Here is a 16712-nt window from a genome sequence, read left to right on the forward strand (position 1 = left end):
AAGATTAGGGCAGAATCTACCTACAGCACAGCAAAGATGAGCAAAACTAAAGAGGCATTCAGGCACCACTACTCCGTTTTCCCTATGTCTCCTAACCTAATCATTTTTGCATCGTATGTGATCTTTCACACGACATATAGAAGCCACTTTTGGAAATCTAGCAGAAGTTTAGCACTCATGTCCATGTTAATTGCTTCCAGAATAAATCTGTTTGCAACCCCATTAACCCAGAAAAATCGCAGGACAAAATTTGGGGCAGAGTATTCTTTCCTGACTTCAGGTGGGCCAGCAGAAACCACTACTGATGTCAACAAACAAAGCCACCCTGACCTATTCACTGGAATTATTGCAGTGCCTGGAAATGGTTTATGGAAAGGGACCTGAAGCCCCGTTAAAAAAGCTTGCATGAGTTCAGAATGGTTTTTCTGCCGGAGAAAGGGGGCGAGGGGTAGCATCATACACCATGTGCCGCTTTGCCTCCCAAGTGATTTGTTTCGCTGTAGCAATATTTATCATCTTGATGAAAGATGCCCTGGCTCTGAAGATTGGAAGGGTTTTTTTGTTTTGCTTTGTTTTGTTTACCTGCTTAATTTGAAGCAGCACCTATACAAGGTACAGTGACATCAACATAATAACCTGAAGCCAGAGGCATCTGAAAAGATTTATTTCCAGAGCTCCTTTGTGGCGACACGCTTTTTTGCTTCTGACATTCTCAATTTGCAGGCCGCTGGTGATCCAATCTGATTCCTTCTGACTCTTTAATAAGGATGTCAATGCACCAGGCGGAGGCCATTATCTGATAGCTGCATGGAAATAAGAGGCAGAGTTAGTGATCTCAAGGGGTGCCAGCTCTTTCGCCTCAGATGAGCTAGTCAAGGTCACCAGAATGGTAGATTTTCTGTCTATTGGCTTGTGTCGTACTCCCTTAAATATATCCCTTTTGAGTGCATCTGAGGAAACGTTTATTAATTGCTGCATAGGGTGTTAATGCAGGGACTTAGCATAAAAATAATTTTAGGCTGCCAGCTGCACATTACAGGTGAAATTGGAATGCAAATGGAAGCTTACAAATCACCCAGGAGACAGTGTATCACAGCCTAGGTAAATATTACTAACATCAATGGGACTACTTGTGAGTAAATTTGCATAGTTGCAAAATGGGACATTTGGCTATATCTTCCCCAGGCACATTTGTTAAGCAGGCTAAAGAGAACCCATCACTGGTGGTCTTATTTTCACAGGGTGTGTAGCACGAGGGATGAGGGATTGTGTTGTGATTGGCTGTTGAGATCCATCATATCCTGAGTTCTCGTGTGCCACTGTGGACATATCAGTGGGGTGGGGGGAACTTGGTAAAATTCATTTCTGCTTCTTCCATTGCCTCCTATGGAGTTGAATTTCCTTACGCCTTCCCTTTTGGTGGTGTCAATTCCACCTGGTTACATGAGCATTGCCAGTGGCCAGTGAGGGTTTGGGTGTGATGAACCTGTGTCTGCCCATCACTGCACCCTTTCCCTGAACTTGCGCACTCCATTTTCATCCTGTTGGGTATATCCCATTGGTGAGCAGCTGGGTTTTCATAGGGATGTGGGTTTTATGTTAACATGGGCTCCTTCATGTGTCTGATCAAAACAGTAGCTCTTTGGAGCAGATGGGCCTACTATGTTGTAGTATGAGATGTAGGAGAAATTTGGTTCAGTTTGCATTTAAAGGTGAACCTACAAAATCCACACTTCCCGAAACAATCTACAAACCAAAACACAGCTATCCTTTGAAACTGGCACTTCTCTGAATTCTGCAGTACTATTCTCCAGCCAAGTAACATGTACAAAAATGCATATACTGGGGTAAAAGGTGGATTAAAATGCATATATTTGTGAAAATATCATACAAACATGCATTTTATTGGGGGACATTGCTTTGCACAATTGTGTTTATAAGTGAATGGACTTTAGCTGGTGATGGGTGGACTGTAGCTCATTGGTAGAGAATCTGATTTTAATGCAGAAGGTCACAGGTTCAATCCCCAAGTGGTAAAAAAAATATGTGTGTATTAGGTAAAATTGCATGCAAAAGTTCATATGAGAGAATAGTTGTTTTTTCATGTAAAAAAATCATGAACTGATGTGGATATGTGGAGAATTAAACTGAAGACTGGAAAAATTAAGAACTGAGAGAAACCAAAATAAACCAATTTGCCCATCCCTACCAGTAGTATCGCCTCAACTCTCCCTCTTCTTCTCTTCCTCACTGGTGTGTAGCAATTTATCTGAACCAGACCATCCCCATCACTGAGTTTACCCACTTCACTGAAGGCAAGGCTGACACTAGCATGTCGGATTCTTCTGTGCTGGTAGCTGGTGTAGTGATTGGAGCAGTTCTCTTCCTTTCCTGCGTGGCCATCATCATCGGCAGCCTGCGAAAGAATAGGTGCTTTCAACATCTCCAGCTGAGGAGGGATGCCAGTTACAGTAAGAGAACTATTCTGATTTTTAAAATAACTTCTTCAAAAATATAGATGTTCTGCAAACGTTTCCAGTGTGTTTTCCCACCAGCCCCTTTTCATTCTGTTGCTGTCACACTTAGTTTGCAAACTGGATACAGCAGAGCCAGGCTTTGTGTGTTTGAACAGGGCCTTTCCACTGGATGGAGTGATGCGGCTGATTTGGGGTGGCATGGAAGGGTACAAATCACTGGTTGTTTGACTTACATTTATTGCATTGTACTCCCAGGGAGAAGCACTTGTAGGATTTTCTGCCTCAGGTGCCAAAGTAACTTGGAAAGCATTGGGTACCAGTGTGCTTTAAATGTATGGTGTGTATGAGACCCTATCGGCATGAATATAACCTGGGATTGGTGGGGAAAGGCGTAGAGACCAAGGCAATTCACCAGTTTCCAGAGATGATTTAAGAATTTCATTCATTCAAGAGCTCTCAGTCACACATGCTCTGCAGGGGTCTGGTTATCCAGAATGGCTTATCAATCACTCTTCCCAGGGAACTCATCAATTGTAGCTTTGTGAAGAGAATAGAAGTCTGCTAACAACTCTTGACACGCTTAGAGTTCCCAGGATTCTTGAGGGGAAGTCATGGCTGTTAAAAGCAATATGAGAATGCTTTTTAAAAATGGGTGGTGCAGATGTGATCTGTGTGGGGGGGGGTTAGGTCTGAAAAGCAGCATACAAATTTTAAATCTACAAAATGCCTGTTTGCAGTGTTGTGGGACCAGTATTTTCTTCTTTCTTCCAGCTCCAGAATGCTTCTACGGCGGCTCAGTTGGAGAACTAAGATCCAGTTGCATAGAGGAGTTCCCTCCAGCCTTCTATTTCAGCACTTATGTGGAGACACAGGTCAATGTCACCTGCCCCGACTCACCTCCCCAGTAAGCACCTTTCGAATGCATTTTTATTACTGGGATGAATGGTGTGGAAATGGGAGCTCTGCTGGGCTCAGTCCCAATGTTCTTCCACCAGAATATGCTCTCAGCATTGCGTGTGGGTGAGAGACACAGGCAGGGTCTCCAAACCCCAGTGGCTGCTATAAATGATGTGGGAGAAACAGGTGATGGGAAGGCAATAAAGACCTACAGGTGGAAGTCAGAGTTGTGAGGAGTGATGAGGGCAAAGGCAAGTTTCAGGGATGGAGTGGGACTTAGGTCACATGGTACATTTGAAACACATTTATACCACTTTTAACTATCATGACATGTTAAGGGTGCTGAGAGCTGTAGTTCTGTGTGGGGTAAACTACACTCCCCAGGATTCTGGCAACCTTGAAATTATTGGCTATAATAAAAAATACAATAATTGAAAATATTAAATTATTACAATTTTATTTATTAAATCATTATATTTGTATAATTTATTTTAAGAACTTAAATGAAACAAAAAACCTTTTCCCCCAAATGTTTTTAATAGGTTTTATCCATCTAAGGCCTACTCAGAATTGAGGAACCAGAGCCTAGGTTAGCCATACCCATTTAACTTCTGTGGGTCTACTCTGAGTAGGACTAGCATCAGATACCACTCAATGTTTTTAACTGGTTTGGGGGTTTTTTGTTTTGTTTTTTGTTTTGTTTTAATTGTATCTTTTGCTATTTTGTTTTTTTGCTGCCCTGGACTCCTTCGGCAGAATGGACGTTTAATAAATAAATAACTGGGGTGGCTGTAGCTATCTTCCTTTTATAGTTTTCCATTTGTTGCTCTTCTGCTGAGCACACGGTAGTTACAGCAACTTGTCAGGATAATAGATGGTCTCTCTCGTTTAGCTCTCCAATACAGTGGTACCTCGGGTTATGAACTTAATTCATTCCGGAGGTCCGTTCTTAACCTGAAACCATTCTTAACCTGAGGCGTGCTTTCTCTAATGGGGCGTCCCGCTGCTGCCACCACGCGATTTCCATTTGCATCCTGGGGCAAAGTTTGCAACCCAGAGCAACTACTTCCGGGTTAGCGGAGTTTGTAACCCAAAGCATTTGTAACCCAAAGCGTTTGTAACCCGAGGTACCACTGTAGAACAGGGTTAAAAGGACTGAAAAATGAGGCTGTCTGAACAGTGTCGGGGCCCAGGATTATTTCGGGCAAAGGCAAAGACCACCCACACATTACACCCAGTGCTTTTTTAAAAGGGGGTACTCAATGGTATGCAGTACCTGCACCTCTATTCTTTTTTTAAAAAAAAGATTATGCCATTTCTTTTCCTTCTCTGCCCCTCTCCCTGCCTCCAAGTAACCATCTGCACTACACATTTTTTAAGCCGTATCATCCCATTTTCAACAGTCATGTCTTTCCCCCAATGAATCCTAGGAACTGAAGATTGTTTCAGGTGCTGAGAGTGGTTAGGAGACACTTCTTCCCCTCACAGAGCTACAGTTCTTAAAGTGGTTTAACAATCCATCCCTCTTTCCCAGGGAACTCTGGGAATTGTAGGCAGTTCAGTGTTCAGTGGCCTACTGCCTCTTAACAGTGAAGGCAGAACATAGCCATTGTGACTATAAGCATTGTAAATACAGCTTCACTAGACCAAGTACCATGTAAAGCAGCCCTTCCCAACTTCCTCTGGATTGTACCGAAGGATTTCCATGTTATGGGATCTGAGAATCCACCCTGCTGCTTTTAATGAATAAATAGCATTAGCTTTCTGCCAGCCATAGCTTTTTCATTCACTAAAAATAAATGGTGTGGGTTTTTAAAATAATAATAATAATAATTAATATAATATTTCCCGCCTATATTCCTCCAAAGGAATGCTTTTCAAAAGTGCTCCCATGGATGAAAGCATTATGTTGTAGAAGTTGATGAGTAAGAAATGGATTTTTAAAATAGTTTTCTGAAGGTGGAAGCTGAATGAATAGTTTCCAAATCACCAACAGAGCAGAAGAGGTATGCCTTGTGTTTCATTCTCTTTGGCAGAGGTGGGCAAGAAAAACAAAAGAGGAGGGCTGAATGGTGTAATTCATGGCGCTGTCTGATGAATCGATTAATAAGCACAATCAGTTATTTAACTACCGTTTTAGAATGAATAGATATCCAGTTGGACTTATTATCGTATGAGAAGGGCAAGCTGACTTGTCTCCTCTGGACAGCTTGAATTCTTAAATGAATTGTGTGATTGGTTTTTCACTCCACTGATCCAAGATGAAGATTTGAAACAGAGCAGCATCAAATAGTAATGAAAAAGCCATACACACACACACACACACACACACACACAACTTTATTTATTCATTCGTTCATTACTGGCATCCTCAGGTCCAAAATTGAAAACCCAGAGTTTGCTTTGTGTTATATGCAGGGAGTAGGGTTTTAATACCGAATTGCAAAATTGTTTTTCAATTTTGCCAAGATCCTCTCCATTTTATGAAGTAATACTAGCCAAACATCTAAGGGCCAATTCACCACTTGCAAACTGTACATTGCTTCTCAGGTCTACAACTGCATAACTAAATGGGGCTGTCAGGTCCTCACCCAGAAATGATCCCTCCAGGAATGCTAAAGTGACCGGTATTAAAACAGGACCGAAGTCACCATATGGCAGAGAATTAGCATCTTCTAGGGTTTGAGCCCTTGCAAGACACAGATAACCACTCAGCAGTTTGCAGGATGAATCTGAGCGTGTGTGTGTGTGTGTGTGTGTGTGTGTGTTTTCTGAAGAACGTCTAGGGCAGAAACACTATTTATATAAAATTCTAATTGGAAAATTAATTTATGAAAGATGCCTTAGGGGTGTTTAATAATTTAATTGCTTTGATGTACAAATGACTGAAATCTCATTTAGGACTCAATTTGATTATCTCTCTAGATGTATCCCTAATCGGTTCTCACACTAGATTTAAGAAAATTGCTACAGCTCTCATTTGAGTTTTATTTCTTTATCTTTTTTAAAAATCATAATCCTGCCATGCTCACAAGGCAATCAGATGGAAGCCATGCGGTCAATTTGTCTTGACAACCCTAACTAGATGGTAGTGATATCTATAATCGTCCCTTTAGGTGAATTAATGGCTTTCTCATGGACCCAGGATCTCTGTGAGCATGGCAGATTTATTTGATGTGAGAGGTATTTTTTTAAAAATGGCAGATGCAAAGTGGTGTTGTAAAGGAGGGTTCAAATGATATCCGGCTGCCCTTCATCAATAGTTTCTGCTTTGTGCTGGTGCAGTTAATGCTTCCAGAGGTCTCAAGTTCTCAAAAATCTTCCCAGAACATCTGTTACAACTGTTTCCATTAGAGTCTCAGTAAAGCCGTGCTTGGGGACCTGCACCCTTTCAAATGTTGCTGACTATAGCTGCCATCATCTCTAACCATTGGTCATGCTGGCTGTGGCTGATTGGGGGTTGGCAGTCCAGCAACATCTAGGTCACATCCACACAATACTTTTAAGTCACTCTAATATCACAGTCTTGAATTATTCTGGTAATTAATTTATTGTGGGTGCTGGGAATTGTAGCACTGTAAGGTCAGCATCCTTAATAAACCACAGTTCCTAGGATTCTTGGGGGTGGTAACCATGGCTGTTAAAGTGATATGAGTCCTTTAAATATATGGTGTAAGTGAGATCTTTGAGCCTGCAAAATAAAACTGCCGTCATAAAGTCTGTAGCATAAAATCCATCCCAATTCCCAGTCCCAAAATTCAAAATCTGAAAACCCACATTCTGCAACCAACCGATGCAAAAGCAAAAACGATTTTCAGTGTTTCATTCCTTCTGCCTTAGAAACAGATGACACATGCAGCTAAAACTCAGCAACAGAACAGTAATGAAAAGAATCCAAACTGAAGACAAAACAAAAAATGATTCAGCCAAAAACTTTTGTCCCACTGACTTTATTGGCAAAATAGCAAGAGATTGAGTAACACTGACTTCCTCTTCTCCCTGCTACAACTGTGAAATGAAAAGGTTATCATATGAGCCTTTTGAAGCCTTGTTCGGTTCATCATTGAAATATTGTCCTAGACTGTTACTACCTATGCGAACTGGCCATTGACAGTGAGCTGGACACATAACCCTTACGGAAAACATCAACGTTGTTTCTTAGCTTGTACTTCAAAAAGCGTCAGGATCATCCTTCCCATTTGTGTGGCTGGAGAGTAGATGCCCCATCGATCTCACCAATTCTCTAGGATCACTCAGCTCTATGCTACCAGAAATGAGGGAGATCCTGACTATGGATCTTGGGTCTGGTTTGAGTCCAAGTGGGGTTGGATTTTGTATTCTGTACACACAAATGCACACACCAACTTCTTAGAGCATGCTCCATGTGCTTTCTGGTTATCATGATTTCCCTTTACTAGTTGCATGAGAAGTTTTTTGTTTGTTTGTTTATATACTGCTTAATTCCAGAATAAGCTTCCAAGGAGTTTACAAATATAACAACCAATTACACAAAAATTTGAATATAAGCATCCATAATTAAAACACGCCATAAAACATTCCCATTAACATGTTAGAATATAAACATCCATAATTAAAATATGCAATGGAACAATCCCATTAAAAGAGCACAGCAATTAAAATAGGAAAAGATCAAGGGGATGCCTGTGTAAAAAGGAGCATCTTCAAAATTTTCTCTCTTCTATGTTCTCAAGATCAAAACTTACGAATTTCAGCCTGTTTAGTAAGCTCTTTCATGTTGCCTAGGTGTGTGTGTGTGGTAAAGTCACTTCCACTGAGACATGACAAATCACACTGCTACTACAAGCCGCCAAGATTGGAATCAGGACCTGCTATGAACATATATAGTAGCTGTCTATGTGTTGGGTCATTGATCCAGCTAGTTCACACTGTCTGCCATATAGAGTGAAACAATTGTCTAGGCTCTTGGGCAGAAAAGGTCTTTCTCATCACCTTGCAAGGGGATGGACCAGATGATCCTCAGGGTCCCTTCCAACTCTACAGTTCTATTATTCTACCTACCTGGAAATGTCATGGCAATGGAAGCTGGTCCATGGGGCCAACTGGGCAGAGCCCCACCAACCTCAGGGTGCCCTCAGCCAGCTCCCCATATATCTGCCTCCTTTCTTACATCCAGCCCAGAGAGTGGCACTGCTCATCAGCCTCCTCCTTAGTCTCAGTGTTGCCTTTATAGTCTCAGTGTTGCCACACCTGCCATTGGCTCTGGCTCCCTGCCTTCCACCCTACCAGTCCCAGTGGAAAGCTGCCACCACTGGGCAATGGACTGAGCCCGAGACATAGCATGTGCTCCGTCACTGAGATATTCAGTTCTGAGATATTCAACAGTTCTGTTGGAAGCAGCAACTCCCACCCACCTCTCACACACATGTATATTATAACGCAATGCTGTTTTTTAAAAAGACAATTGTAATGGAAATCTGACATCTTTTCTTTGTAGGGTTATTAGAATCCCATCATCTCTTTAAAATTACAGTGAAGGACATTTAACCTACCATTCTGTCAACTGGTGCCTGGGGGTTGGGGTAGGGAACCTAAATTAGCATGTTTCACACAGATAACAGCCCTCTAGCTCAGTGAAACTAATTCTGGAGATCCTTTTTTATGGAGTCTTTGATAATTTCTTATTGTGGGCTCTTTAGGAAATGGCACAGCATCATTGTTCCTAATATATTCCCAGATACTTTTGTTGCAAAAATGCTTGCCTCATCACCTTTGTATTCCTCTAACCCCCCGCTTCCTCATCCTATCCTCCCACCCCACCCCTGACTTTCTCCAGGGGTCTTCCTTCTGTCATTGCCAGCTTCTGAAATGCATCCTATGTTTCACTACCTCCAAAAGGTTTATCTGAGCAGTGTTCACAGCATTTTGAAACCTTAATTGTGCATTAGAAACCAATGAAGCAGACTCCTTACTCAGGAGCCCACAGGGAGTGAACATTTGTATGTTCAGAAAGCATTAATCCTGCATTAGCCTCAAGGTTATGGACTGCAGTGAATTAGAACAGCTTGGTTTTGATTGCTCAAACAAGAATTATAACCCTAAGACTGCATTCCTGTGCATACTTACATCACTGTCATCAGTGGGACCTGTAGCAAAATCTTGCAGTGTGGAGTCTGTTTTCCCCAACAACAGTCTGCCCTGCATTCCAATGGTCCTCATTGGGCTGTTTCAGGAAATTCTCCCCAGCTGATATACCTCCCTCTTTTGTGCGGATGGTGTTATTTTAGTTTTTAAAAAGCAACAGGACACAGAGCCTGAACATGAGAAATCAATAGAATGATATGTAATAACCTAACACTGAAGTAATCTGCTTCTTGTGACTTGGTATTGGAGGATGGGGATTCAGTACAGATCACATTTGAAGGCAAACCTACCAAAGTTGCATTTTCCAAAACAATATCGAATCATAACACAGCCATCCTTCAGGATTTGCCAAATTTTGCAATGTGTACAAAAATGCATATACATGCATGTACACAAAAACACATATATTTGTTAACACAACATACAAAAAATGCATTATATTAGAGAACATTGCTTTGCAAAAAAAAAAGTGTAGATTAGGTAAAACTACATACAAAAATGTGATTATTGGAATAATTTTTTTCCAAAATGCTGCTGAATTTTCATGAGAATTTTTTTTTATTACAAATTGCTGTAGAAATATGGAGAAATGAATTTAAGCTTGGGAAAAATGAAATGGACAGATCTATCCCTCCCAACCTAAGAGCAAGTGCTATGAATAGATAGGCCATAAAACTTTTCTCCCTGTTTGTCATTTCTTCTTCTCTTGTAAGCACAATTCTCCTCTGATATTTATGTGGCAAAGCTAACCTGAGGCTCTGTTTTCTTTCAGCTATGATGAGTGTGTGGGGCCTGGAGCTGTGCAAATCTGTATTCCTACAGATGACCCTCCGCCTTACTCCCTGATAGACCCTTGTCGATGGAATGACTCCACTATAAACATTCCCTGGGAAGAAGAGGTGACTCCAGGGGCTGCAGGAGAAAGGGATGCTGGGTATTTGGTCGGACTGCAGGGCCTGCCACAACCCATCCCTTCCATTTCCTTATCCTCGTCATTCCCGATGGAAGCTGCCCCTCCCTACGAAACTGTTGTGTGTGAACAGAACATCCCTATTCCACTGGTCCCACTGGATTTACTGAAAACCTCTACGGAACACTATCAGACTTTTTTCAACAGAATAATGTAAAAGGGCAATGATTCCTGACCTGTGCTTCTGAAGGAATCCTTCAAGACTAAGAAAGGGTGATAACCTGGAATGATAATCACCCACCTACCCATAATACTTAACAAAACTTTATCTATTTTCTACTTGTGGATTTGGTTTTTACAGGGAAAAAATATGAACGTTTACCTGCACATTCTTCTTTGTGTTTTAGATTGTTCTTCTCCCCCTGAAATGTAAAACAATAAATGCATCTACTAGGGCAGTGGTTCCCAAACTTCCCTCCACACCCAATGGACCAATTGACAATCTTAATGATTGTTCTGCGTATTGTAGCAACTGAAATGCTCTGTACTAGATGCTGTACAGCTTTTAAATGTATTTTTATTGCTTCTTTTCTTTATTATAACATATCACAAAATAAAAGAAGCAATAACAATACCATCAAAAATCAATCTGGATATTTAATGCAATGGATGTGCCATCTCCCGTCTTCAACCACAAATCCACAGACACACCTGAGTGAAGCTTGGTCCATGGGCCACAGTTTGGGAACTCCTGTGCTAGGGTATCTCCTGTAGGTCTTTTTGTAGCATTTGAAAGCACATCTGACTAAAATACTTCTAATGTAGATGTATGTCATATGGTCAAACCTAGTTGTCAGGTTTGTTACAGTGCTTTGCATGTCTTAGAACAAAAGGAATATATGATAAAGGGGTTGCATCTATCTTTTTAAGAATTGTTAGTAGATGTAAGCCAGTGACTTAGTAATAGGAGAGGATTCAGTGTTTCATTTAGCTGTAGAGTTCAGCTCAAGAGAGATAAAAAGATATCCTTAGTTTGTATCAGAATATCCTCATTTTATAAATAGGGAAATGTTTGTGTATTTAAGAGAATGAGACAGGAGGCTTCCCAGTTAAATTTCTAAGCTAACCCGGTTCCAAACCCAAATATTATATCTACTTTCTGTCACAAACCTTTTCTCCTACCCACCTCAGTGATCAAGCTGTCTGGGGAGATTTATTGTGATATGAGATATGATTATTATGTTGCATACCAAAGAACTGGAAAGCAAAAGAAAACATGCATTTCCCTATTTTTACTGGAAGAGGTCTTACTAAAAAGAGGCATGTGATGCAATCATTTGAGTGCTGAGTTTGGAATATAGAAGAGCTGTGTTCAAATCCCTTCTTATTTCCACAGCTTCCTAGGTGGCCTTCAGCAAATTGCTAGCTTTGTAGCCTCTTCTCCCTCACAGGATCACTGGGGCTAAAAAGCAGCTCTTATCTCCTTATTTTCTGCATAAGACCAAGGTACATCTAACCCAACATTTTGTTTCTGACAGGGACAAATCAGCTGTCTCTGACACGTTCACAAGCAGCCAGGCATATAGATGATGGATCGCCTTGCCTTACTGTGTCCCTGGTGTCTACTATGCAAAGGTATACTGCCTCTGCTTGTGAAGATCATGTTTAGCAATTGCACCTAACAACTACTCAGAGCCAAAGTAGAGTTGATGTTAAATGTGTATTTGCATGTAATGTGCAGAGTTCTTTTTTAAAAATGCAAATAGTGTCAACTTGGAGTGGGGTTGTAGCAGCTGATGATTATCAGGGTTACAGCAGGGGTGGAAGGGTGATTTAACATTTTCCTCCCCTGCTGCAGTCTTGGGGGAAATCCCAAAGGCAATATTTGCGCTGGGGGGGGGGGAATGCCAATACAACAGGCATAGGCAAACTTGGCCCTCTAGATGTTTTGAGACTGCAGTTCCCATCATCCCTGACCACTGGTCCTGCTAGCTACGGATGATGGGAGTTGTAGTCCCAAAACATCTGGAGGGCCGAGTTTGCCTATGCCTGCAATAGAGTATTGTGTCCCCCTGAGCAAGTCAGGTCAGGAGTTGCAGAACCACGGACAGCACCAAGTGAGCAGACAGCCTTTTTACAGCCTTTGCTCCCAGACTACCTCCCCCAGGCTCCACCCTTTTGTAGATAACTTTAACTTCTTAAAGGGCCTACCCTCTGGCCTGAAGACAGGCACTCATCCTCCATTCTATCGCCTCCCTTCCAGTGTATGCTCTACACTGCTGGACCAGTGACCATCAGGAGGCACTGGATTCCTTAGGCTCAGGAAAAGATGCTAGTGGAAGTCCTGGCTCTGACTCTGCAGGCCCTAGTGGTAGGGAATGGTTCCTGTCTGGCAAGCTCAGGGGGGGGCGGGTCTCCTGATCTCCAAGAGCAGGCTCAAAGCTGTGAATCTAGTCTTCCTCTGTAGCTGGAGACTCGTAAGCCCTCCAGCTTTGAGCTTTGATCACTGCTGGACTCTGAGGTCATGACAAATAGCAGCTCCAGAGAAGAAGAAAAATTCAGGAAGGAAAAAAGTAAATTCCCCACTTGAGACCTGCTACCACCCCAATACTTATCAGCCCCTGCCCCAAACCTTTTTTTAAAAATCCTGTATATTAAATGCCAATTTTAACATCATGTCTAGCTTGGCCCTCAGATTTCTCCAGTTGTCTTTATAAAGCAATGAAATACAGGTTCAAATCCCTACTCAGAAGTGAGGCTCCCTCAGTGACTGAGAGCCAGTTGCTCACATCTCACCTACCTCACAGGGATGTTGTGAGGGTGGGAAAGGTGCAAAAGAGACTGTACCCAAGTTCCTTGGAAGGACATCAGGATAAAAATGTTGTTTGTTGTTGATGGCTGGTGATTAACAGTAACATGCAATCTAAACCCCACAAAGACATCCAAATTATCTCATAACTTTGCTCCAACAGGTGGATATAAAGCAAGGGTTTTTTCAGATGGTGTTCCAAAGAATTTTGGAGTGTTCAGAAGATTATCATGGGCTCCTCAATGGATCATGGATTCACTTTCACCAGAAAAAGGTTCTACTTGGTTGCAGCACCAGAACTTTGGAAAGCCCTTTTACAAGCTGTTTGTTTATCCCTCTCAGTGATATAATTTTGTAACCAAGTAAAGACAGTTTTATGCTTCCATGACTTTGGGACTTAACCTCCTCTGGTGCTTTATTTTTGCTGCTTTTTTATTTCTCATATATGATTCTGTGAGTATGGTCACAGCCACACCGTGCGCTGCTCTGGTGAACCAGAAGCGGCTTAGTCATGCTGGCCACATGACCCGGAAGCTGTACGCCGGCTTCCTCGGCCAATAAAGCGAGATGAGTGCTGTAACCCCAGAGTCGGCGACGACTGGACCTAATGGTCAGGGGTCCCTTTACCTTTTTATACCACTTTAACGTTTCCACCAAAGAATCCTAGAAACTGTAGTTTGTTGAGAGAGTCCCTAACAACTCTTAGCACCCTTAACAAACTACAGTTCCTAGGATTTGGGGGTGGGAGGGAACCATGTATATGGGTTTTGAATGAGTGGTGTGAATGAGTGTGTGTGTGTGTGTGTGTGTGTGTGTGTGTAGCAATTTTGATACTGCACTGTTTTACTTATTGGAATCATGTTATTTGTTCACCCCTTTGGGAGCGCGAATTGAAAAGTGGTCTACAGGTTTTAGGGGGAACCTCAGTCAAAATGCCTTCTGAGTGACCCATCCTCCTCGTTGCTAGTCACCCCTGCCCTCTCCCTCTGGGCCCAATCTGTACAATTGCCTGGAAGGAAAGGGTCAGACTAGTGGAAGCTTTGCTGCTCCATCTTCTCCCTTTTGTCATTGTGTGCAAGCTGGGGGTAGGACAGGTGTCCATCACACATTCCCTTCCTGTGTTTCCTTTCATTAGGGAGTAATAATAATAATAGTCACTTCTGGTGATGGAGCTATATCAGTCCACCAGGGCAAAAACAGAAGAGGCTTGTGGCACCTTAGGGACATTGGAAGCTGCAAAGCAATGATGGCCTTATATAGATCTATGGCCAAGATCTCCAACAAATTGACAGCAAGACACACTCCTTCACTCTTCCCAACAATTCTGCTGCAATGAAACAATAGCCAGGCTAGCCGAGCTACCATTGGACCAGCCCCCCCCCCGCCCCGTTGCCTGGTTTGACTGCCAGACAGTGTCCCCTCCATGCCTGGGTGAGGGCCATAGGGAAGGAACAGAGCTCAGTGGTACAGCATCTGTTCTGCATGCAAAGGGACCCAGGTACAAGCCCCAGCATCTCCAGGTAGGACTAGGAGAGACCCTTGCCTGAAAGCCTGGAAGGCCGCTGCCAGTTACTGTAGGCTATATTTGACTGGGTGGGCCAATGGCCTGACTCAGTATAAGACAGCTTTCTATGTTCTTTTCTTTCCCAGAACAAGGCTTAAACAAGTGGAAGAAGAGGGAAAATTCCAGCCAGTTCTACCTTCCTTACATGGTGTGGCGAACCTCCACTGGTTTCAAACACCAGTGTGTTTGGATCTTGCCTGTTTTCATTCATAGTTTTCACTCTGAAGTGTTTTCAGTCTAAAATACTCTTCTCTTTGAATCTTGGATAATTATCAGATCTGGAATGTGAAAGCCCATTTTTATATTTCTATTGAAGGGCAAATGCATCATCACGACTCCTTAAGGAAATTACGATTATTAATTTATAAATGATGCTCGAAAGATCCATCCTGGTACTTTGGGGAATAAGGCCTTTCTGCTCTATAACATTATGGTGTTGTTGATTGCAACTCAAAAGTAATCACAGGTCAATTCATGGAAGACTCTTGAAGCAGCTGTCTAATTAGATCATGAAAGCAAACACTTATCTTGCTAACTTGACATGGAGTAGGATTTGGCAGGTGGTTGAGATCCGGAGTCTTTGTGGTATGCCTTACCCAGAGTTTGCCTGACTCACTATAGATAAAATCACTGCACCTTAGAGGGGCAACTGCAGACTTTTCTCACCATTATATTGCAGCAATAGGGAAAACCGAGCTAGGCAGATAATATTGAAATTCTCAATAGAGACAACATTGCAAAGCCAGTTTTTAATTCTAACACTAAGGGTTGTATACAGCTAAGTCACACTCAAGAGTAGACCCACTGAAATTTTAATGGGGCTTAATATAGTCATTTCCATCACTTTCAGTGGGTCTCCTTGGAGTAGAGCTAACATGGGCAACAACCCTCAGCCCATGAGGGCCACCTCAATCTCTGAGCGGTGAGCGACTCCAGCAGTTCCAAACACCTGCCCAGGGTTCAGTTTCCTAGGAATTAAGGTCAGTGGAGACTCTGGTGTCTTTGGTGTCTTTGGGATATATGGCTTTATTTACAGTGAGCACAGGATGGAGGGGCTCACAGCAGCTCCAGGGGAGCCCCAAAGTCCAACACAGTGCAAGCAAATCTCTTTGTGTGCAGCTTCTAGCATTCAGCTTTTTAGCTCATGCGCACAATAACAACACCTCTGGCTAAAGAGGATCACCTGGCCTCCAGCCAGGTGAGGGGAATGTGTGGAAATGCCCCACCTATCCTGAAGAGCACCACCCCTTAGCTCATTCTCTGAGATGCTGATGAGCACTTAACTGGCCTGCTAAAGCCATTCCCTTGACAAAGGGAGTAGTTTGGCAGGCTTCCTCGCATACATTCTGCCTTTACAGATACCAGATGGAAGGCTTGGAAGGAGGCCCAAGGTTGGGACTTACCCTCCCAACTCATAACAATATTTTGCACCTGAAGCAGAGTAACAAAGGGTCCCCCATTTGTGGAATGCCCTCCCTGGTGAGGTCCATCTGCCTGCTTCATTATTAACATTCAGGAGAAATGTTTAAACATCCCTATTTATCCAGGCATTTGATGGATGAAAGACACTCTTCCTCAAAACGCTGAACTTATTGGCTATGACAGTATGTGGTTGTTCTGAAAGGTTCTTAGATGTTTTTAATTGTTTTTGAAAGTTTTTAAAGTTTGATTCATTTTTAATGCTATTGTTTTATTACTGGCCTCCTTTGGGAACAAGGATGGGGACACACATTTATGAATCAACATAAAATAAATGTTGAATTTTGCCTAGGAACCATTGGATTGAAGAATAGGTAATAAGTACAACAAATAGGGTTATAACCAACTAAATTCTACACAAAGCAGGCACATGATTTCCTCCAAAGAATCCTGGGAGGTGTGTTTTTTTAGGGTACTGTAATGGGAATTGTAGCTCTGTAGGGGGTAAACTAC

At 42.3% G+C, this 16712-nt stretch overlaps 1 protein-coding gene across 2 annotated transcripts in view; it reads left to right on the forward strand.

The window, feature by feature from the left end:
* BEAN1 (brain expressed associated with NEDD4 1) overlaps positions 1-11740 on the forward strand; it is a 43667-nt gene extending 31927 nt beyond the window's left edge. For both annotated transcript variants that reach the window (XM_053399667.1, XM_053399668.1), the window contains exons 4-6: positions 2262-2471; positions 3249-3381; positions 10270-11740. In XM_053399667.1, coding sequence (XP_053255642.1) covers positions 2262-2471; positions 3249-3381; positions 10270-10624 — 698 coding nt within the window. In that variant the 3' untranslated portion in view covers positions 10625-11740. The remainder of the gene's footprint in view (positions 1-2261; positions 2472-3248; positions 3382-10269) is intronic.
* Positions 11741-16712: the final 4972 nt, after the last annotated feature.

The sequence above is a fragment of the Podarcis raffonei genome, chromosome 8 (assembly GCF_027172205.1).
Source record: "Podarcis raffonei isolate rPodRaf1 chromosome 8, rPodRaf1.pri, whole genome shotgun sequence".
In the NCBI taxonomy this organism is placed as follows: Eukaryota; Metazoa; Chordata; class Lepidosauria; order Squamata; family Lacertidae; genus Podarcis; species Podarcis raffonei.